Source organism: Platichthys flesus, chromosome 23, assembly GCF_949316205.1.
Source record: "Platichthys flesus chromosome 23, fPlaFle2.1, whole genome shotgun sequence".
In the NCBI taxonomy this organism is placed as follows: Eukaryota; Metazoa; Chordata; class Actinopteri; order Pleuronectiformes; family Pleuronectidae; genus Platichthys; species Platichthys flesus.
In genome coordinates, this window is record NC_084967.1 from 8488707 (window position 1) to 8513480 (window position 24774).

The 24774-nt window shown below is 43.3% G+C and overlaps 1 protein-coding gene across 6 annotated transcripts in view; it reads right to left on the bottom strand.

The window, feature by feature from the left end:
* Positions 1–24774, bottom strand: part of dock4b (dedicator of cytokinesis 4b) — a 104747-nt gene that overhangs the window by 29528 nt on the left and 50445 nt on the right. For all 6 annotated transcript variants that reach the window (XM_062382928.1, XM_062382924.1, XM_062382926.1 and 3 more), the window contains exons 13-28: positions 20919–21044; positions 17688–17812; positions 16952–17114; positions 14670–14776; positions 13034–13187; positions 11967–12064; positions 11683–11766; positions 10623–10723; positions 9691–9772; positions 7901–8071; positions 5682–5874; positions 4905–5041; positions 3203–3337; positions 2487–2585; positions 1349–1443; positions 538–613 (exon numbers count right to left, since the gene is read on the bottom strand). In XM_062382928.1, the coding sequence (XP_062238912.1) occupies positions 538–613; positions 1349–1443; positions 2487–2585; positions 3203–3337; positions 4905–5041; positions 5682–5874; positions 7901–8071; positions 9691–9772; positions 10623–10723; positions 11683–11766; positions 11967–12064; positions 13034–13187; positions 14670–14776; positions 16952–17114; positions 17688–17812; positions 20919–21044 (1946 nt within the window). The remainder of the gene's footprint in view (positions 1–537; positions 614–1348; positions 1444–2486; positions 2586–3202; positions 3338–4904; positions 5042–5681; positions 5875–7900; positions 8072–9690; positions 9773–10622; positions 10724–11682; positions 11767–11966; positions 12065–13033; positions 13188–14669; positions 14777–16951; positions 17115–17687; positions 17813–20918; positions 21045–24774) is intronic.

Genomic DNA, 24774 nt, shown 5'->3' on the forward strand with positions numbered 1-24774 from the left:
AACGAATCAGTCAAGGTTTCAATCAACTTCATTAACAACCTCGGACAAATGAACTGTTCACGGATTGAGGTATAAAAAAATAAATAGATCATTTAATATTAGTATCTGTATTGAAACTACAAAGGGACATGTGTATCTATAGCATTTTTCAGGAAGAAAAGCATTTAATATCTTAGTTTTTGTTGCTGTTTCTTCTTCTCTTTCCTTCCTATGTCACTTCTGCCTCTGTCTATTTTGGTTTTCTGGCTTCCAGTTGGTTTTATCATCTGCCCTCAGTTCTTGACTCATGGATTTTTATCTCCGTTTTATGTCTGCATCTCTGTTTTATGTCTGCATCTCCGTGCAGGCTTTTGTTTTGGAAAAAGAGTGACGTGCAAAAAAAAATGAAAATGTGCATCTGCCTGTGTGTGTGTGTGTGTGTGTCTGAGGGAGTGTGCACAGTTGCAGTGATGTTTGAGGCTCGCAAAGTTTTGAAGCACGGCGGCGGCGCTCAGATCTCCACACGTCTACAGACACACGGCACATCTCTCCACCTACCTTGTAGTCGAACTTGTCATTGAGGAAGTTTTTCCTCAGAGCGTCGGAGAGGTACAGGACCGTCGTGATGATGACACTGAAAGTAGAAGCGAGCAGGAGGTGAGGAGGGTCACCTGCCTCAACATGAAGGGTCTACATGTTTATCAAGTAGCACTTTTAGTAATTGCGCCACCAACTGTCCATTAGGATGACCCATAGAAAAACCCACAAAGATAAAAAGAGCAATGTGTCTCTTTCCTTTGATCTGAGATTGTTTGACTAAGGATACGTAAGTGTTACAATGTTAGTATCGACAGACTCTGGTCAATTTCTACTTGAGCATGTGCATTGACCTTTAGGTGTTTCACAGTGTCCTCCATTGAGGTACAGCAGGTTAGCCTTGGATTAACTCTCCCTTCATGGAAAGCACTACATCAAAATCCCTCTACACTTCTGGTTAAATATTTTACTTATGCTTGTGCCTTCACCTATCAGTAGTCTAGAAATCTCGACTTAGTGAGACAAATCATCCCGTTGGTTCTTACTGGTGACCGTTGAGCTTTAAAAGAAGATAATAGAAATGTGGAACCCACTGGGCATACAGGAACAAAAAAGGCTTCTTCATAAGTAAAATGGCAAACTGCGGAAAATGTCAGGATTATTAGTTCCATGTCACAAAACAGCTCATGACTCGGATTTCCTCATGGCCCAGTCTAAGATGCAAACCATGTAATTTCCTTTGTATTTTATTTGTGTACTGTGTTGAATCTTCTCTCCTCTGTATGTGTGTGTGTGTGTGTGTGTGTGTGTGTGTGTGTATGTGTGGTCTTACTTGTTGGTGACCAACCGCATGACGGTCCAGTCTTTGGGGAACATTTCTGGTCGGATTAGGATCCTGAAGACTGTAAAGATCTGAAGGAGGAAGTCCTGGAACCACAACAGCAGACGAAGTGTTAATGGAAACTTCATCATCGTCTCTCTCCATGGTGCTGAAATTGTTGCTGCACTGTTCACTCTGCACTTATTTAATTCAAGACACTATCGTTTTACATCCCTCCCGCCAGGTGTTGTGGTGCATACCTGTACTTTCACAAAGAAAGACATTATAATATATGATATGTATAAAATATTTACAAATTATAACTGCATAAATGAGATTCAACTCAGCCCGAATCAGGCGTAAAGCATTGCAGACTTGTAGGACTTAGTATGCAGTCTGTGATGAGCAGAGACAAAAGGAAAAAACTCAAATTGAGAAATAGGAATAGAGACAAACAGATATGTAGCACTATATCCCTTTAACAAGTCCTTCTCTTGTCTTTTGTTTTATAAATCAAGTCTCTCAGTTGCCCTTGAAACTCAGGAGGATTTTCCCTGTGGCTCTAATGATGTTTCTGTTCCTCTTCAGAACGCCTCTGTCAGTGTCTAAAAAGAACGACCTTGGGGTGTTGGCAGCTCTTTACACAGTTCCTGGAGCTTCCTCAGTGGTGATCCACACTCTCTATCCACAGGTGAGTTTGGCGACCAGGCTCCAACTTCCTCACCTCCACAGATATTATTACATTGATATAATGTATTTCTACCTATGACTAAAATGTTGCTCTTGGTGCAATTTTTTCTGTCCGAGCCCAAGAGAGAACTGATCGAACCGAACCAGAGCAGAACCTGGTTTTCCAATTGTAGTGTAAAATAATCAAAAATAAAGCGTGTCCAATGTCACCAGAACCTCATCCAAGCCCCAATATAATTCCCAATGTTTTGTATGAACCCGACCCGAGCTCATCAGGACACATCTGGACTGTGTTTAATGAATGACACTGACTGTATTCATCTAGCATTTCTTTCATTTCAGATTCACACAGGTACTGAGTGCAACAAGAAGTTGCCACAGACAGACAGACAGAAAGAAAGAAAGACAGACAGACATAGATGCATATAGAGAGAGAGACAGATGGAGGTGGGGGTCTTACCCTCAGGTCATCTTTGCTGCTGAACGCCTGCAGCAGCTGCTGATAGTGTCTGTCACTCATCTGTCGCAGCAGATTCAACAAACAAGCCACAAACTCTCCCTGGTGGCAAAACACACACACACTTTTATTTTGAACCCTCATTATAATACAGTTACAATCAGCTTCAGGTGCCATATTTAACAGAACTATGATTATTGGTCACAACAATCACATAGAAATGAGTCAAATAGTATCACTGCAGTGGGACACATCTGACTTTGTTCATTACATGTTGACAAGAAATTAGAAAAAGTTTAGGAGAGACATGTGTTGCTGTTCCTATGTATCCATTAAAACAAGTAATATAAAATAACGCATTTGATTTTATTGAATCTATTGTAATTATCTTATTAACCTTTATTAGCCTCTGGCAACACATCAGAATTGTAGAAGATTAGTAGAACTGTATTACAACCCTCCATCATCACACAGTGATAATGATGATGGCGATCTTGTCATTATCCACTTCACCGTTCTTCACTTCAGCGCTGTATTACAAATTTTAATTATTGTTATTACTGTTAATAATGTTAGTGGAATCAGACTCGCCTTAGCAGCAGCTCAATTTAAAAATCTATAATTACTTTTGCACATTTTGGGAAGTCCCAAAACAATTTAAAGGGGGTAATACACACACACACACACACACACACACACACACACAAACACACACATACCGTGACATCCTGGAACTGAAGTCTCATGGCGGGCCCAGCAGACGGCGGCCGGTTGCTAATTTCCAGGATGGTCCTGAGGAGAACTCCCAGCAGGCTTTCCACAATCAGCTCCACCTCCTCAGACACCACAGGCTCCTACACGGTGAGGAAACACACACACCAGCTAATGACAGTGTTCACAATAACACAAAGGAAGAAACATGAAATCAATTTCTCTCCAAAAATACATGAATGTTCCCTGAAAGCCATCTCTGCTAATTTGCATCCGCAACCGTGATCGGCAGCCGATGTCATTCAGCCTCGGAGCCAAACTCTGCACCTCTTGGCCCAGTTATAGCACTTTCATTGCAATTTTAATGAACTGAAGTTTCATGGCCAAAAGCAACGTTTGTATACAGTTAGTTCACATAGAAGAAGAAGAAAGAACTAAAAGGAGTTGGAATACCAATGAGGAAGAGAAGGTGAGAGATTAGAGCATTTGAAAGGGAGCAGAGGATAAAATGGTGTGTGTGTGTGTGTGTGTGTGTGTGTGTGTGTGTGTGTGTGTGTGTGTGTGTGTGTGTATGTGTGTGTGTGTCTGTGTTTATTTGTGAGCATCTCCCCCTAGTCTCTACCGCTACAGGCAGGTCTTGGACAGAGCGATAATGAGAAGGAGCTTGAGACTGGCACGTTGGCTGCCACCGCTGTCACTTCCCTTTAGATGCAGTGCCACTCTGTGTGTGTGTGTGTGTGTGTGTGCGTTTGTGTGTGTTTGTGTGTCCCACTGGACGCCTTTACCAATAGCTGCCCCTCTGGCAGCGCACAGTACAAGTCAGGCCAACCCAGGCTGCACGCACACATATATCACACAAACATACAGTACACACACACACAGCTCAAAGTGACTGCCACTTGAACAATTCCCCGTTGCTAAATTGATGGGTCTCATTACCGTACTGTGAGGCCGCCAAAGTCCCTGTTACAGAGACTAATTGACCGTAAACACACAACAAACCAATCTGTTGTCGCAAAGTATTGGCGAGGAAATTGCCATAAGACTAATCCCTGAAGCCTTGACTTCCTTTAAAGCGATTTTCCAGTTGTTATGTAGGCAAATCGTACACATTGCCCTCCAGAATAGCAGAGAAGTTGTCGCTGCAGCTCAGGATAGTGTCACATGGTTGTGTCATCTATAATAACATTTATAAGGCACTTATCTATAGGAGGGAGATCTGAGACAAAGGTACATCTTGTGTTGGATTTGAACTTATTTGTTGAAGCTGAATTTCTACAATATTTTTGGAAAATACAGTTGATTGAGTCAAATCACAACATTGTCAAATTACTCTTTAGACCTGGTACACCTTTAAAGCTTGGCTGGTAAAACAGAATCCAATTATAATAAAAATGAATAATAATACCTTATATAAAGCACTTTGCAATGACAAAGTGCTTCACAACAAGCATAAGAGATTTTCACTGTTGTTATTGTAAATTACTGTTCGGAGGAAATAAAATCTTGAGTTTACTCCAGTAGCATCTATACTGATGCTTCAACCTCTGTAAACATCTTACAGTGTTACATTTATAGAGATATACACTATTCATTTTAGGCATGACATTTCCCAGCAGGGGTCTGGGAAAAGGGCCTCGTCAGCAGGAGGCTAAAAGACGACACCGATGACCATGTCGGCGTAATTTCCTCGGGCAGGTGAACACTCACCGCGGTGCCGTTCTCCTCCTTCTTGATGAGCGACAGCATGCTGGTGAGGATGCGGGCGCACATGACCAGGTCACGCTGCTCCTGCATGTGAGCCTGCAGGACACGGAGCACCACCGGCAGCAGGATGCACCGCGATTCTGCAACACACGCACACGCACATGCACACACACACACACACACAAACGGTAAGACATCAAACGCAGAAAACATTTGCATTCATTTTCTGTGCGTGGCTTGAGTTCATGTTTTGCCTTCATTTAATTTCTATAACATAATTAAATGTATATGTGAGGTAATTCTCTATGTGACATTAATGTGTTTTGCATGAGGGATGTTTATCATGTTACATTTAGCCTTCGGGAGCAGACTGGAAATAAAACACTGCCACACTAATTAGTTTCAGTCCACCGTCTTTATTAAGAGCAGCTTAATGACATGAGTTGGTTGCACTGTAGGGCAACAATTAGCTGAGGTGTGCTCTTGAATTAGTGCACGGCTGTGTCCTGTAACAGTGTAATATGGACTAAAAGCCTGTGTGTACAAGCTGCAGGAGAAAACAACATGCCACTGATCAGTTTGTCAGATTTGTTGTGGATGAGTCAATTTATTCTGTTTATCTGTTTGGCTCCCTCTGTGCTATTTACTTTTTCTTTTCATTTCATAATCTCTTCGCAAACATCTTTTGTATTAGTGTTATTTGCTCAGATCAGTGTGCTTACCAGGCTTTATCGTGCTGGTGTTTCAGAGTGTAAATAAACTGTGCGGCTGTTTGGTTACCTGGGTTAATATAAAGCTGGCTCTCCACCGTCTTGGCGATGCACTGCAGTTTGACGGCCTCCAGGGGGCAGTCAGCGTGCACGGTGGTGGGCAGGCTGCCCAGCATCTCCCTGACGAACCCGGCCACCTCCCGCACGGTGAAGATCTTCAGCAGCTCGCCGTAGACGGCTGGGAATGTCCGCAGGAACACGGCCTGGACAGAAACAGGCAGAGTTGGGCATGCAGACACAAAATGGAAAAAGCCACCACTGGCAAAATATAATATATTTCTGAAATTAATTTTTTTGATGCTTGACAGGCAATATCCCTCAAGCAAAGCATTTCAATATATTCATATATTGCTCAGTCAGTGCATTTCAACACAGTTTCCACATCACATACCATTATACTAGTTATTATAAGGGAATCACATTATCATGCTGATGTGAAGCTCCTGGGCAAAGCTTAGAAATAACAAGTTCTGTTAAATGATAGAAGTGCTTATTACACACAATTCTGCTCATTTGATTAGCAATATGCAACAGACTTTAATCTAAATCTAAATAGATTAAATCAATTGTAGTGTGTTGATTTGACACACCTATGCATTCAACACACCAGTTATTGCCACCAAAAAGTTGAAAGGTAAAGGTGATGTTTCGCAGGTCATTACCAACCCGGGAGGACAATGCAAGATAAAAAAGATTCTGAGAGCATCAATTGTGTTTGTGAGTTTGTGTTACTATTGTCGAGCATTGAATGTTTATCAAGTTTGGAGGTTTGTTCTTCTGTGTATTTTCCTGACGAAAAACATGGTCACAGGTCAACACAGATTGTCCCAGTGAGCATTTAACAGAGGATTCAAACTCCATCTGTGCACAAATCCTGTATTGACACGGAATTCACAATATTCATTCATCACCACTCTGATGGGACGACATCAGATGTTGAGTCGACCTGTGATGAAAAGTCTGACATTAGAGGTTCCAGATTATGTGTACCTGGCTCCGCGGTCTGTGTGTGCCCACGTGCCACAGATTAACTGGGACTGGCATCAACCTGACCTGTATCCTCAGGCTGCAATTGTTGTGTTGAGAATACGGATTAGTCCAAATCAGAAGTAAGTGGAGGGATGACGCAGCGCTTTTGACATTACACAGAGGGAGCCTGACTAGAATCTAACGTTACAATCATGATCTCACTCTCACGTACGGCGGGGGAGGCGTTTCACTCAAGAGCTTTAAAACACGAATCCAAAAGAAACCAAAGTGAGCCATCGTTTGTGAAAACCCGAAAAAACTGAAACTAACCTTTTCACAAACGACAGCTCACTAACCTAACATCTATGACTTGACCACAGTGAGTTACTCTGCTGGTTTCATTGTAAACATCCGCTGTCCCTCACTTCCGTCCTGGTTGCGTTTCCGTTGTGTTGTGGCTTTTGCATCAGTGTTTTCAGTGGATGTCTTCAAAAAGAGGCCGACTCAGTACAAAGGGATTTCTGCTATTACAAAGAAGAACTCTTGAGCTTTTGATGACGTTACTTTTTCTGTCTCTCGAGCGCATCGGTTTAATTGTTCAAATGAGCTGTGAAAAGAGAACCTGGTGGAGGAATGCACCTGACGAGAATTATTTTTGCCTTAATCCTTGAACAAAACGTATGCTCAGGGCCGACAGGGGGGAGATAAACGCCAAGAAATTAAAAGAAAAGAAAGTGCTATCACGCTTTGGAGAATTAACACACGCACAGAGGTCTGACTTGAATAGGGAAAATACAGGAAAGGAAAAGGAGGAGCAGACAAATGGGAGACGGTGATCAGATAAAACCCAAACAGACTCACAGAGGAACACACAGGTAGCGCCGAGGCCCTAATGTGGGTATTTCTCTGAGGATAATGCTTAAAAAAAAACGGCACACACAAACAGCCGCTGTGTAATTACAATTATCTTTGGCGTCTTTAACTTGTTTGTTTAGCACGGGTTTGAAAAACGAGCGAAGGCGGCCGTCCCGCTGTGCGAACCTCCCACCGGAAAAAGGGAAAGCTGCCGCAGAAAATCCCTGTTCCGACTCCAGGCCCTCCGGCGGCGTGAAATTAAATTACAGCCAATTTCTCACCTATCACGGCAGTCCTCCAGATAGAAAGCGTCATGTGGTGAACATGTGCCAACAGGCGGAGATTTACATATCCACAGACGCACACGATGATCACAAAGAGGCGACAGCGGCACATGCACGGTACCTGTGTTTGTGCGACGGGGCTGGCGCCTTTGCTTTCCTGCGACAGGAAGAAGCGGATGGACATGAAGAGCTCGTGGATGCAGACCCTGAACTCGTCCTCGCTCTGGCCTCCCGTCGCCAACGAGAAGAGCCGGCGGGATTGGATGATGTACTTGAAGATGTACTCGCTGGCCTGGAGGACAGAGGGAACAAGCGTTTATCATTTGTGCTGGGTAATAAAAAAAAAAGAGAGCCAGACTCCCCTTCAGGCGGAAGAACAATGTCATACTGAACTTTCACCTGATGTGTGCTTAAGCCACAGATGAAGTTTTATTACTCAATTCAATTTTAATTTTACTGAGAGAGCACTTGTGTTGAAATTACAATGACATTTGCCAACTGTGATAGTAAAATCATGTTTAAAGTGATTAAGGATTTCATAAATATTTGCAAGTACTGGCAAATGTTTGCTTGACCTTTTTATAGTGTGAACAGGAGATATTTTAGTTTTTGAAAAGTAATCAGTGAAATAAAAAATGTAAGCAGCACTCTTTCTAAACTTGCTTTGATGGTTCACTGACGAGTGTCTAACTGTCAAATAGCCGTAGCTAGTTGTTTTCTGTTACTTGAGTGGTTTGTTGTTTTTCTCTACATGAAGCAGGGGGCGCTGTTGCTCAATAAATCAACACAGTGTTGCTTTAAGACCGGATCTTGGATTTGGGATTTATGACGGTTAATTAACATGATTTTCATTCATTTTATTGAAATATAACTGGACAGGTAATTAAAGGATTTTGAGAGACAAAGATCAGGTAGTATAACCACATTCTGACAATGATTTAGATAACTTAAATCAAACATTGTTGGATTATTTATAGTTCTACATAACTCTGTACTATTGAATTATCATATCATTAAAGGTATCAGAAAATGGAACTTGATAACAGCATGTGGTCTAAAGCAGAGGTTCTAAACTTTCAGCCCCTGATCCCAAACGAGCGGTGCCTTGTGACCCCCCCACTGCCCCCAGAGAAGGTTGGGGCATACAGAGTATATTGATCTGAGTGAGTCCACAGAAAAATTGCCTACATGCATATGATTCCTGATAAACTGTAAACTGAGGGATTCAAAGAAAGCCTGAAAGCAGAGTATATTCTATTGATAGTTGTATTTTAAATTTAATTTATCATTTTTTTTTATGATAATTGCTGAATGGGCTTCTTCTAATTGTTTGTTTTCTGGGAACCATCTCGTGCCCACCCCTCGTCGTCCAAAGTTTGGGAACCACTGCTCTCAAAAGCCTGACAACAGATGTTTTATTGATCGTGTTCATGAGGAAACACATCTGCTCTCTTATTCATTATTTCCTGCATGACAACAGCTACTTGCATCAAACATTAGCTCCTGGTGCAGGATATATTCGGTGAATGATAAATGGGGAAACTGCACAACAGGAGCTGCACGTTGCTTCTCTGATGGTGCATCTGCCTGAGCCATTAGAATAATGTGATGTGCATTCCAAGCACCAGAGGCACTACATTTTACTTTCTGCTGATTAAAATTGCAAGCGGCGCATCAGACAGAGGAAGGGAATAATGAATGGCGTTGTGACATATTCACTGCTGATGTGGGGATAAATTAGCCCGGGGGGGGGGGGCTGACAGAAGTGTCAAGTTTGTTTGTTTGTTTGTGTTTCTGGATGCATCTGTGTTGACTGTGTGTAATGCTTGCGCTGCTTGACTCTGCGGCTGCACGTAGGAGTGTACGACTCGGATATATCTCAGTCTGCTTCAGTGATTCCAAGCGCCTCACCTTGAGGACCTGCTGTATGTGATCCTGATGCTCTGCGTCAACAATGCGGTCCACGTACCACTTCAGCACTTTGATCAGGTCCCTGGAGAACACACACAAACACACACACACACACACACACACACACACACACACACACACACATGCACACCATCAGCATTCCCCTCCAGCAACATCACACAAGGTCTCCCACTGGATTTTGAAAAAATAAAGATCAAGCAACGCACAGTTTATAGTGAAACGCTTCACCTCTGTTTACGTCAATTTCTGAAAAAACTTCTACCACTCATTTACTCATAAATGTTTCATGAAGATTTTAATGTATAAAAAGCTGTGGTGGGGAATACTGATCTTAGAATGACCAACAAATCCAATAAAACATTTAAATATGGACATTTTGGAAAGAATATTCGATATCAGATACTCAAGACAGACCTTGTTTCCATCCAAGAGGAAACTGATGTCAGAAAAGAAAATGTTCTCATTCTGATCAGGACTAATTGACACCTTGCTTCTCTAATAATACCCTCAGATAGTTCCAATTAATGTGTGACACTTCTAATGAAACAAAATCACAGGTAGAGGAGTTTAAAGCAGATGGATGTGGCAGCGGCAGCAGCAGCCTGTGAGCAGTGAAAAAACCATGATGACACCCGCAGCACAGTGTCTTAGCCTGTGACAGATTGGAGGAGAAGAGTCGTGATTTAATAATTCACTTTTCCTCAGCCAGGGGGCACCATAACCATTTTATTCGCACTTCAAATCAAAGCCCGGCGCTGAGTGGAGCAGCCTCTCAGCTCTGATGCCGGTTGACCTCTACGACTGCCTGTGATGTGACACTTCATTATAATACAGTACTGCAGGCTGGAGCTGTCGTCTTAAAACAGCCACATGCACAGACATGAAGGCAGAAATGTCCCCGTCACACGTACCTGTAGGACAGAGCTCCAGCAAAGTGGCTCTCGATGTAGGTGTCCATGACGGGTTTGAAGTGCTGGAATTTGCTGTCCTGGAGAAGGTTGATGATATGGACCTGGACGTAATGTATTCAGAGAATAGATTATTAAACAGGATTACTTTGCATAGAACATGCTGTTCTTTTAACCCTTTAAAATACAGTTTTAAGAATAAATCCGACCAAGAACCAACAGCCTCCTTAAATTCAGTCATGTGGCACCACATTACACACACTCGTGTTCATTTCTGGAATTTTTTCGTCAAGATCCATGAATTATCCAGTGATATATTGGTAAAAACGTCACAAGATATTGATGGTTACACTGAGTGAAATATTCAAAGTGAAAATTATACATTTTCCTGACCATACTCTCATCAGATGAGCATCTCGTCAATAAATGTACACACATTTACCACACACATTTGGTTCTTTGACGACTGTGGGGGAGATTAAACTGCTAAAGACTAAACTGCTCATTTAATTAATTATAGTGATATCTCTCAGAGAGGTGATTTATGAATTTTCAACTTGAAATTGATTGGGTTGAAAAAAAAGATTAGATTACACGTTTGAATATGCAAATCAAATCCAAAAATGAAATAAAATTGTATAACCCCCAAAAAACTAAAAGTAAATCAATAATGACAAGCCAGCTACAACCATTCGGAAAGTTCACTTGTCGGATTGATCTCAGAAACCACAAAAAGGAAAGTTGATGACTGCACCGGCTCGCTGGACCTTTCCATCATTTATAATGCTGCGCTGCGAGGAGAGAGTGTACGTGTGTCAGTGTGAGAGACTGATGAAGAGGGAGAGTTAGAGATATCGATTCCCCACCTCGCTCTATCGGCGCAGTGCAGCATGACCGGGGTGAGATTGGTTCAGCGAGCTCTGGAGCGGCACATCATGAGATCTTTCACCGGCGGTTTGTGTCTGTTTTTCTGGGTCTGACTGAAATGCGATGAGATTTGTGCTCGACCCAAGGGAAACGGTAAAATGTTAAAAAACCTCCACGGAAAAGACGACTTACTTACCAGTGAGTCAAACACCTTCAGCCCGTATCTCTGTGAACTTTCATCCAGAATGCCGAAGAGCGTGTCCAGGGTGTCCTGAAGGAACTGGTGATGTGAGAGGGAGAAAAAGGAGTTTGAACCAAGTGGCACAGAGCTGAAGCTTTAAATTAACTCTACTTCTCCACAGCTTGCTGAAAAAAAACACACGTGGACTCAAATCCAATCAAAAACAATCAATACTAGGAGAAGAGAGAGAGAGCAGGAGAACTCAGGGGGCCCGAGAATGTGACGATGTGTGAGCCTACTTTGACAATCTCCGAGCCATCGATCTCCTTCAGCTTGGAGAGGCTGTCGTTGATCCGCTCGGGGTGCGCCCTCCACTTCAACAGGTCCAGCATATCACCTGCAGGGAAATAAGAGGGAGATCAAACAGTGAATGAAGAAGATACAGAAAAGCAGAAGTGACAGGCAGAAGAGGATTGCTTTGTTTGTTTGTTACGAGCGCCGCCCACCTCGCCACACCCTTCAATTATCGCCCCAAAATCCAGATAAATTGTATTTTCAAGTGCAGGGGGATAAAGGAGATAAAAAGTCATTTTTCCTGAGACACGGTACCCAAACGTAGGCATGAATAAATCATTAGCCTGGAGAAGAAAGTCTTTCAGCCGTCTCTTCGGATTCTGTTCAACCTGAAGCGTGCGTGTCTGCAACTTTATGTGGGAATTTGTGTGCATGTGTGTATCTGCTTGTGTATCTATGTGTGTTGTTGCTTTGTTTGTTTCAATCTGTCAAATACAGTCTCCTTCAGCAAATACTTTGAATCAATTCGCCAACAGACTCCAGTATATTAAGGAAGTCAATTCTGCCCGTAGCTTTTTCTGTTTATTTATTCTACCAGATATTTTATGAGATAAAAAAAATAATTATTCAGTCTTTGAAATTCTGAGGATGCACTTGACTGTTAATATAGTGAAGTTTGAAATGCAAAAGTGACTGAGGAGAAGAAAAACAAACGTCTCCTTTGATGTTCACTATATTTCAATTCATCCTCATGGTTGGATAATGATTCTTTTCATCACAGATAAGGCTACAGATCGGTAATCTGCAGCCTGGATGCACATACACATACTCTTCTCACTTTCTCTCGCGACCAGGTATTAACATCCATCATTTACCTCAAACATGTGGCAGTTCAGCCTTTTGTTTGCCCTCTGTGAGGTGTTGATCACCATCTTTGGCAGCAGTGCTTCAAGTGCTTCGCTTTCTGAATTAAACATATGCACGGAACTGGATTGTGCAGCAGTATACACGCTAACTCACACCTCGCTAGGCAAGTAGCCAAAAAACGCCTCAATCCCCGGGTCTAGTTTACCATTCTGTGTGAGCTTGGTGGAGCAGAGGAAGCTGGTGATCCAGAAAGACTCTTTGGTGCCCTTCAGCGTCTGGTTGTTGGCCGGGAGGTTGGCCTTAGAGAACGGCAGCTTCAGGTAGCGCAAGCAGTCGGCCAGGCTGGTGTTCTCCTCACACTGAAGAGATACAGAAGAGACAACAGACCAACGCTTAAATGAGAAGAAGGAGGCGATGCTAAAGATAATTTCTTAACATATAGATTGAGGGTTTGTCGGCTTGTGTTAGTCATGACATGTGAATCTACCAATCCCAGTCCGTCAACAACATGATGTGGTTTCTGAGATGTGTTTTCATTCTGTCGGGATGAAGAAGCTGCACAGAATGGTGAGGTTTAGTTATTTCCAGGGCTTGAATGCGGAGCCCTGGTGCACAGCTGAGGTTGTTTGAGCTCCAAAGCTTCCACACAGTTTGGACTGATTCGTCTGTCTATTTTGGGTCTGAGGAGAAACTAGGCCATGCCGGTTTCATTGAGCTTTTCAGCAACTTCCATCTGGCATTACAATGGGCCCTTAACTCCCCCCTCCTCCCCGTCCACCCCGATGGTGGGAACACACCAGGTAACCAGAGTTGTCCTCCTGAACTGGCAGGCTCAGGCTAGGAAGTTATGTAACGGTAAATCGGAGAAAGGAAAAAAAACTAGGACCATAATAAGAGGAGACTTTGTTTTATAAGACATCTTAAATAAACGGAATAAATAATCAGACTTTTTGGTCACCGCTCCGCCACAGCAATAAAATGTATTATTGTGCTCCATGCTTTTTACCGCTCTCCGCAAAAGCCTTGTTTGTGCCCACACCCCTCTTGCCTGCAGCTGAGGAAAAGCATGTAGTCTGCAATTATTGTCAATTACACCCAAGAGGATTCTCGCAGAGGCTTTTAACTCAGGAAGACGGACATTTTATTTGCTTTAGTCGTTTGATCTGTCGAAGCCGAAAAGTGTGAAAAGATGACTGCGAGTCTCCGAAGGTCTGTAAAACCCAGAAACTGGACATAAAGGTCAAAACTAAACACTGAGATGGAGACGGGCGCTGCAGCTCTGAGACGACATGCGTCAGCTTGGGCCTGAAACGAAATGTGCCAGTTCCAGTCGAACGCCAAGTGTTTCTTACAGGAGCAAACGGACATATATTAACACTCACTTGTGGTAAAAATTGAAACCTCACAGCTTGGCGATGTTGCATAAGTGGACGTTAGTCACCGAGCTGTCAGGCCGTAATGGAGGGACGGGAGCTGTTTGTCAGGCTGCAGCGGCAAACGGCTCAACAGCAGGGAGACGGCGTTTTGCTATTTAGAGCAAATGATTCGCGTGATCATGTATAGATATAAAGTAGCCTTGACGACCCGTGTGACAGGAAACTGTGAGTGGGTTCACAAATGATGAATTCACTGGGTGATCATGGATATTTGACCCCTCTGCTTGGAGAACTCTACTGTTATGTCCGTTATTATGTCAAATCTCCAATATGAGGAATTAAATCCTGAAATTGAATCAAAATATAACTGTGTAGCCCAAATTTACAGATCTAGATGAACATTTCTGCAGTGCACTGTGTCCAAGCATTGTCCGAATGCTGGTAGTGAGGGTGTGTGGGTCTTACCTTGTGGATAATGAGCTCATGGGTGCCATCTGGCAGAGTCCTGCCATCCTCCTGCATCAGAGGAACAAAGGAGTAGCCAAACAGTTTCTTCTCTCCCTTGTCTTTAGCTGCCAAACAACAACACATGGACATGACATTGAGTCCAAAGCACACCAGCACAGGCTGCCAGCAAGCAAATACATATCAAAAGATAATATTGTGACACCGGTGCCGCTTTGCCTCAGAATGCAGTCTGTATGTTGAAAGAGGAGAGAAGAAGAAGAATATGAAGAACTCCGAATTTTAAACTTTTCATCGGGGCAGAAAACTATTGTGGAACTATTCTGTCTGGAAGTTAAAGGTACGCTGAGTTGTGCTGCGGAGCGGAGAACCATTATTACCTCGGCCAAAGTCTTCACACCCGACCGTTTGTCTGCAGGTTTATGCAAAAACTACCTTCCATGAAACTTGGTGGAAGGGTGGGCCAGAGAACAACCCGTTAAAATTTGACATGAAAACGGACAGCAGTGCAGAACAAGGAATTTTTCTTTTTTAATTCCCTGGTGAAGTTGTAGTTTCGGCTTCAATGTGTTCATGTAGTTTGAAAGTGAAAAAAAAACAAAAAACATGGAGGATATAAACAAAATGTGCTGCATTTATGTGATTAGAGCGTTTATATAAAAAGAGTAAAGAAAAATAATAGGGTGGGACACGCATATAAATAATTTCAAACATTGGCATGTTAATCATATAAACATCTGTATTGGCTAAGAAGTGATAATAGGTGCTTGTGAGAGATGAGCAGCCCTGATGAGGCCTCAATGACAACAGCAATGCATTTTGGTGAGTAACACAACAGGAAACCATTAAGGGTCGACCATAGCATGGAAACACTGTTGTGGGCAGTGTGACATCTTATGCATCTATAAATACATCGTTACCACCCCCCCCCCCCCCCCTCCACCCGGCCTTCTAAACAACCTCCACCGAAGGCACTAACAGCGTCTGATTATGTTGCCTCTGTGTATTTAAGGAGCTTTTTAAGCTCTGGGGGTCTTTTGCATGATTACATGTAATCTGATTTATCGGCTGCTTTGACAATAATGCGCTAATGCGCGCACAGCAGGAAGCAAAGGTTTCTTTTCGGTTTCATTCATCCAGCGTCAGTCTTGTGTTTATGTTTCGTGTCTGTGTTGTCTCCCCCAGGGGAAGCACGAGTTACTCCACCGGTGAGATTATATGTCTGTCTCGCTTTGCTGTGATTAAGTTCTCACACCAGGGAAGTTATTGCTTATATGTTGTTTTTGTTTTTTTGCTTGTCGTTGTGTGTGGTTCCCCTCAGACAGGGTTTACCAATATATAAACCCTCACAGACTTGGGCACAACGAGATTAGGGAAGATTAAGTGGTGCTGTGAGAAATGCAGGCTTAGCGGAGCTTGGCAGAACAGGTAGAGGATAGATAGATGTGTGTATGTGGAGCAAATACACTACACTGTTGTCTGGAATTCAGGGTTTTAAATTTCCAAATTTTCAAAGACCTTGTATTTTATTTATTTTATGCAAAACAAAGTATTTGCACTACCGAGGCTGTCAGGTCCTTAAACTCCACTTTAGCCTCATTTAGGAACAACTCTCAACTCCCTGCAAACAAATTAACCAATACAGCTTGCTGCATAAAAGCTACAAATACAAGAGCATTTAAGAATAATAACAAAATTTGCTTTTTCTCTCCCTCTCTCCCTTTTTGTCTGCACATGGAAGCAGGGAAGTTGTCCCCAGAGTTTGTGAGAATGATATGATCTCCTCAGTTCGGTGTCCCCACAGGCTCCTGAACCGGGCTCCTAATGGGCAACCCTGGAATGGCAACGCTAGCAATGGCAGCGCTAATAAGGCTACTATGTCTACTGCACACTCCCAGTTTGGTCTGATAATATCAGCTTGTTATGAGAGAGGAGATTTGGCTTTTCTCTCCCTGTGGCCCAGAAAGAGGGCGGGGGAGGCCGGTGAGCCGTATTTTGGTCATAATTAAAGCTTTGTCTCATTAGGAGGTGAGGAGTCGGAACAAACAGTCTCATTATGAAAATACTGAAACAAGCGCATTATGAGGAAATAGTCTATTTCTGAGGCGGCAGCAGCCTCGGTGCTTGAGGCTGCATGGTTGGCAGGTTGAAGCTGGAAGAAAAGTGGAATGTTCATTGTGTTGCTCTCCATGAGAACACCTCTTTACTGCTGCACCTCCAGAGGATGCATGAAACGGTCTGGAGTGATGGGATCGAGTATCCGCAGTCCCAGTGCGACTTACTGGAGCAGTGTCGGAACTCGAAGCGGACGTGCGACCCCCGAAACATGTCGACCGGGATGGGGAGCTTGATCTGCTCCGCCCAGCGCGGACTGTTGTTGTGGTACAGCACCAGGGAGTGGTACTCGTCCCCACCTGGCTCCCCCGAGCCGGCAGCCACGTGACTCTGAAGGAGGGAGAGAGAACGAGACAGTGAGCAGAGCGGGAGGAGGCAACTGATGCAGAGAAAGAACAGGAAGTGAAGAGAGGAAATGAGAGGCCATGACAGGATGTGGTGAAGAGCGAGCACGCGATGAATTAATATGTGAGCCATTGGTTGAAAACCGTAACACACGCGCCACAAATGGCAATTGAGGGGGGAATGACCTGGTTTGTGTGTGTGTGTGTGTGTGTGTGAGGGTTGCGTGCGCCACGGTGGCAGAGGCGGTGGCAGCAGGGTTATATTTGAGTCTATTTTCTTTCTGAGGCCGAGGCAGCGCAGGAAACCACAGAAGCAGACTGTCACTGTGCTGCAGCACAAATGAGCAACACACTGGAAAGGCACTTCTCAGTTTCTCATCTGGGTCAGCAATATTTAAATAAAGAGCTCGGCTCCAAAAGAACGACACAGATTATTTAGTAAAACTGTGAGTCGAATAAGAACTTACATTTTACTGTTCTTAAAGTACTTCAGAAATTAAGAATTTAATATAGAATTTAGATAACAGTGATGGTCTTTGTTAAAAAGATGTGTTCTTACCTTGAGGATCTGTCCGTCAATATCCAGCACGTACACGGTGATCTCTACGTTCCTGGCGACGCTCTTCCCTCCCTTCTCAAACTCTCCTTTCTCCAGTGCGATGTAAAGGTCATTCCTCATCTCTCCTGTAGGAACAAGGGGAAAAAAGGCGACAGGGCATTGATTATGCATACAAGCAAGAATTATTAATGATCTGTCTGCAGCTTGACGACAACTTCTGGTGTAATAGTCCGTGACAGCGGTGGACAGCTTTTACATTGTGGCCATTTAAAGATAAATCCTCAGCTGACATGAAATCTAAGCTTCAGCTCCTGACCTTTGACCATCTGAGAATGCAAGATTTAGAATATGCCATGTCAGATCCTGTAGCGATTATACCTGCGCCGGTCTTGCGTCCGATGGATTTGAAAATCTGATGTATTTTTAGGATAAGGAATCTGAATGACCTTGTTTTGAAAGAGTTTATAGTTTTTGAATAATCTCATGATGACAGTAGCTCCTTACACGGCCTAATGAGGCCTATTTCTTCCCATCTCCAAACCACATGATTTTTTCATGCGTGTAGCCCCGGCTCAAGTGACATCACTTCAAGTAAATTAGATTTCTGAATCCACAGTTGAGCTACTGTACCCAACACTCTCTCACATGCAGATGTGCAGCAGGTGTGTCAGGGCAGCACGTTGTACAGATTGTTAAATAGTTAATTCTGAATATGGGCTATACGAATAAAGAATGACTTGAGTGGATTACCTGGCCCATAAAGGGGATAAAATGTTCAGACATGATCAACATACATGTACACAATGAAGAAAAACAAGGTGTCACAGTTACCTGTTCCTGCACATACATCTCAAAAGACTTGGTAATAGTAGGAGCGTGAACAGTGAATACAGGGTGTGGAAATCATAAAAACAAAAATATGACCCATGAACTCTGATGCAACTGAGTCTATGGTCAAGTGGAGTATGAGGGAATAATCCTCGGAAGTAATATTTGTCTCTTTTTTGTTATTATTGCAGCTGAATGCACAATGTCTGGCTTAGGCAACACATTAATTTCCTTCTGTAGAGGAAGTCAAAGTGATCTGGGTGAGGAAAGAAGAGGCCTGTTTCCTCTGTAGTCCGACACATTGTAAAATAAGTTCCCTGGGTAACCTCTATGTGTGTGTGTGTCTGTGTGTGTTTGTGTGTGTGTGTGTGTGTGTGCTCATCATATCTCCATCTCGAGGGTCAGCATTGATTTTCTGCTCTTAACAACAGTAACCGTGGCAACGTGAGGCATTCTATACACACCCATACTGTCCGCTGGCAGCGCACACACACACACACAAAGACTTCAGGAAGGTGGACACACAAGGGAGCAGTTTTCTTAAGTACAACGGAAAAAAACAGGAAGTGGGGAAGGTAGGGGGCAGAGCGGCTGGACGAGGGAAAGAGTGAAAGGAAAAAAATCGGAGAAAGAGACAAAGAGATACAAATCCAGAGAAGAGGGAGAGTGTGTGGGGGGGGGGGGGGGGGGGGGAGAAGGGGAGACAGTTTCCTGAGCCCAAGGGCAGAGTTACACTTGCAGAAAAAAAGGGTGAGAGCGCTCAGCGTTCGGGGTTTGTAGTCAGACAAAGACAAAGACAGTGAACATAAATCTGTGTTAGTGAGACGCTGGGGGACCCACAGTCTGGGCTTCCTCTTTATCTCGGTGACCAGGCAGCACACCTCACTTATTTAAAAGAACTGCTCTGCTGAGGACCAAAAAAAATAACATAAAAATCAGTCCCCTGACGTCCAGCGCTCATAAATGAATGGAGAGACAAAGGGTGGGACGGCTCATTCAGCCGCTTTCCCTTTTTGTACGTTCCCTCCTGTATATGTAAATATCTTACATATTACATCATGTGACATTCAAGTGGCTGTACATTTGTCACCTAGGCAACAAGACCCCATCCAGATAGGCCCGGGGGGGGGGGGTTCTGCAGGGGGCTGTATGAGTGATGTCTATCTACCTGAATCAGGGGGAATATTTCATCTATCTGAGGGAGCGCCCTTAGGTGGAGATCACTCACGCAGCAGGCGTTACCTAGGCAACTACAGCAGACGGGATGATGATGAGGCGAATCAATGTCTACTATGTTAACACATCATTAAGTTCTTAGCCTCGAGGGTGTCAGCTAAAATATCAAGTCGGAGGTACACATTATAAAGATATAGATATAAATGAACTCAGTTTACTTTGGAAACAAGTATAGGTTATCATAAAGAAAAGACGTTTAACTGAGACAGTAAAAAAGCAGGATTGTTTTTCTACAATTTATTGGTCGGAAATTGTAGTTATGATGAATAAACTAAAATATCGCCCCTCCAGTGATCGCACCGCTTTATTTTTCCAGGAAGAAACGGTTTCCCAGGAAGTTCAATGAGGGAATTCAAAGAACCCTTCTAATCCAGCTGGAAGCCCAACAGTAAATAAGGTTGAGTTTTGAAAATGTCCAAACAATTCCAGGAAGTCTCAAAAGAAGCTAAATCATTTAGTAAGGCGGTAATACTGTGTGGGGCTGAGTGGTTCATCCACCATCAGACTAGTTGGGCTATTTCCATGAAACTGAAAATAAGGAAACTTTGCAAAATTCAGTGAAGCCACAACAAAAACTGAAAAAGAATCCCAAAGCTTTAACACACAGAGAGAGACAGAGACTCTGGTGCACGGACATCTTTTTACACATCTTTGGTACATGTCTGTTCATTCAGATGTGAAGGTGACCCTTCATCCACATAGCAACAACACAACGTGCAATTAACAGGAAAGTCCTCTTTTCAGTTTTTTGGCGATGAATCCATGTTCTTTCGATCATCCAGGACTAAATTGAGTTTTTCATTTCTGTATTTGTGCGGTCTGCCGTGATATAACCTCAAGCACAACGGATAGTTTGTTAAGTTTCAGCTCGATTGACTAATGTAATATCTGATATTTTCATTTTCTGAACCTGAATTCAACCATTGATTTGTTGCATCAATAGTCTTTAAGAAGTGTTTAATTACACAAAATCACTACTTATCTGTTTTTTATTTAGGCCATATTATTTATGTATCATTTCGCACTAGATGAAGTATATCAAGGGATGATTTCAGAAGGAGGACAATTGAACATCTGGCTCAAGGTTGCAGAGGCCGACAGCTTTGCTTTCTTTCAAACACCTGCTCTGTAAGTTCTGGTAGTGATGCTGTGTTCGTGCTGCTCTACCTGGCATGATGACGTCGGAGAAGCCCAGTTTCCTGGTGATGGACACGCCGCGGGTGAACAGGACCATGTACTCCCGTCTCAGCTGCTCGATGTCGCCGTGGAGAAGCTGCAGAGCCACCGCCAGGCCTGAAATGAAAAAAAACGGCAACATTCAAAACCTTATATCGTATATTCATATTTGCAGAAAAATCATGGCCATTTTTAAACCTCATATCTTATACCAAAGACACAAACAATGAATGTTCGAATTCAGAAAAAAGGGAATAATTCAGATGGATAGAATATATCTGTTAAACCTGCTATCCTCTTCTGCGCGTATGTCCATAAAAATAACATGGACGCCCAAATGCAAACAGCCTGTGAGTCATGCAGCAGTCTTTTTTTAACAGGAGGAAATCCCACATAAAGGCCGCTGCCTGGAATCAATATCCTTATGCAATAATTCCAAATGTCAGCACAGCTAAATTAAAACACAGCTCCCGAAATGCAGCTCCTTGATGTGCATGTGTGTGTCTGTCAGTGCTCATGACAAGGAGAGGCAGATACATTAGGAGCTAAACAGCAAGGGAACACACCAGAGACGATGACGATTATTGCTGTGGATGTTTTCAGGAAAGTTGGGAGGCAGCGGTGAAATGGTTCATTAGCTGTGTGAGAGATTTCCGTCACTGAGAGTCAACAAAGAGACGTGACTTGTTTGTTAACGTGTTCGCGATGTGCCAAACAAAACAGGGCCGCAGAGGCAGAAGAGGTTGAGGAAAAAAGAGGTTTCAGGTTTTCGAGCTGGAGCCAAATTGAGGATCTCAGAGAAACACACTAATATAGAAAACTTAATTTTGTCATGGCTGGATAGTGTTCTCGTTTTATTAAGTTATGTTGAAAGGGAAAAAATGAAACGATAAGATGCCAGGTGGGTTACAATCATTTTTTTTAGACTTTTTCCAAAACATATTTCTGTGGCCATGATAGTGTGTCTGGTAAAACACAAGTGTACTCTTAGTAAAAATGTAGACAAATATTTAGTCACTGTATTTTATAGTATACAGCTACAGCTAATACCCTATCTTGCCACGTCATCTAGACTGTAGCTGCACGCCAAATTCTAATCTGTCTTGCCAGAGTTTGTGTGGTGTTTTTAGCTGTTACTGCATTGTGTAGCTTTGTGCAGTGACATCGGCGACCATAAAGTTGTTGGACTGTGAGTTTTCTCACATGTGAGAGCTCGTTTTTCCCTCTTTAGCGCATGGCCACAAATGCGAGAAGGCAAAGCAAATATCACCACCAATGTATTTATTCATCCTCCCCCAAAGTGGAGATCAACTTTGGTGAACTTTGAACCTCAACTTTGACCCTCAACATTTGCAAATCTGATCTGCAACAGTCGGATCCTGTAGCCCCATGAGAGCGGTGTTGATATGCGTGCATGTGAACCTTCCTACTGTCTGTCTCAGATTGAATGAGTTCTTTTGGAAATGCTGCAGAGAACTTGAAACAAAGTGCCTTGATCTACCCATTTATCTGGAGCCGTACCAAAATAATAAATAATTCAAACCGACACACAGTCCATCAACTGTAGTTCAAAGTGGCACCAAGGTCCTTTGGGAATTGAGAGGAGAGTCCCATTTTCCCGTTCCAAGTTCAGGGGAGAGTTTTTTTTTCCACTCAGGCCTAATCTGCTGGCCCCTTAATGTGGATCAAGCCTTTGGCATCAAAACACACATTAACACACACACACACACAGGCTCTTAAAGCTACAGCCGGGCTACATTAGGCAAACCAGATTCAGTACTATTCTGCCTGAAAGATGGAGCTGATGCTGATAAAATACAAAAGAGTAAAAAAAAAAAAAACAATCTCAACCCTTGCTCCTCTCTGCCCACCCGGCCTGCCTCGTCACAAACTCCAAAACAAAACGTTGGAGTTGTCGCAGCCTCTTCTGTCGCTGCCTACGCCTGCGTGTGGAGGTGGGAGCCGATTCATCCACCTGACCTGACTCACGCACAGCCAGATTCTTATGAAAGACGCTTCAACAGTTACACTCTGCTACAAGTGAACGGGAATCAACCTCTCCTCTCATCAACTCTGCGTCTCGTCTTTCGAGTTGGATCATCCCGAGAGTGACCCTGAAGCCTACAGGTACAGAACAACGAGATATTCATTAGGCTACATGCGAGACAAAACAACTGTCTCTCCCTCGCTGCCTCTTTATTACCCAAACAACCCCGTGTTCTTTATATTCTAAGGGCCGTGCATTCGTCTCTCCCCTGCTAATTGGCTGCTAATAGGAGACTTCTGGCACACTGCCAGGTCTGTTTAAGAGGAGAGGATCACAGCGACACACACACACAAACACACACACACACTCACGCAAAGACCAGGCGCACAAATGGCACACACATATGCGCACATTACGTTATCTCAGTCCACTGCACTCTTGTTTTAATTGCCCTCCTGACACTAAGTGTAATAAATGGTGGCCTTTAAATTATGTATGGTGTTACTCAATAACTCCTGCACGGACATTCTACCGAAACATACTGAAGGGGAGACCCTGACCTGACCGAAAGATGATGCGTTCAAGTGTTACGTATTCTTTCATGTTTCTCCGCAGCAGAGTAATCGCCCTTTGGAAGGAATTGACTTTTCAGACGAGTAGCGTTGAGCTGTAGGCGATGCTGTAGCTGCTTTGCATGTAGTGTGGGCAGGACACTGTTAATGTACGGGCAATTTAATGCAAGACAAATTAAAAGCAATCTCAGACCTTAAGGCCGTAATGTTTAAATGTTCTCATTGTGTCTGTGCTGGTTTTGTCCGCACCAGATTCCTCCCACAGTCCCACAGGTTAAGACAAGCTCACACTTAATGATGAAATGCAGTTGGGAGAGCAGACACACTAGTCGGGGGGGCCTCACTAGGGGAAAGTTCAGGTAATGTGTGACCCCCTGAACATCTCAAGACCGCAAGTTGTGAAAGAACGCACGCAAGGAAGAAGAGAGGCTGAATGATCCTCCTGCTACTGTGAAATCACAGCTCATAGGCTGGAGGAGAGCTCAAACGCTTCTATGACATCACAGTTGTGAAGAATTGCCTAGATATTTAGTCTGTTAGAAATCGTGTTGGAGTCTGACCTCTCACCCAAATCAGCTGGAATAGGATCCAGTGCCTTGCGACCCTCACACGATAAACAGGAGGGATGGCTACTACCGGGAGATTTTTAGTTTACTTCAAACCAGCTGCTGAATGTGGATCTTCAAAAAGGCAACTTGTCTCAAATGTTACCAGTCCTGCTCGATGCAGAGGCAGAGCAGTGCGAGTGTGTGTGTGTGTGTATGTGTGCGTGTGCGTGTGTATGTGATATAATTAAAAGGGATAGAGGAAGTTAAAAAGAGCCAATAAGAGCATAGTCCTTGACAAGTGAAACTGAACTATGGGAGCTAATAAAAATGGTGATTAATACATGCAGCTCAGGCAGATGAATGGTGCTCATAACACGTAAATGAAACCTGGCATCGAGCGTTCATTATCTTTTGAAATTGAAGCGATTACCTCCGCCTTGTGATTAAAGCGCTTTTTCCTTCATTTCATGGGATCAATGTCAAATTCAGATAAGTGGTGGAAACAGGCTTTCGGGACAAAGTTGTGTGAATTAGCTGCAGCTCTCCTCTAATGCACTTTGAAAGAGGAGGCACTGCAGCAAATGGCCCGTTCGGCCCGATCGATGTCTCGGGGGGACAGTTGATCAATAGCTAACATCCAAGTGTTTGTGATAAACTGCAGCCAGAGAAGGACAACAAGCTCTTTCAAATAATTCACTTACGTGGGTTTATGATGTGTGTGCGCGTGTGTTTGTGTTGGG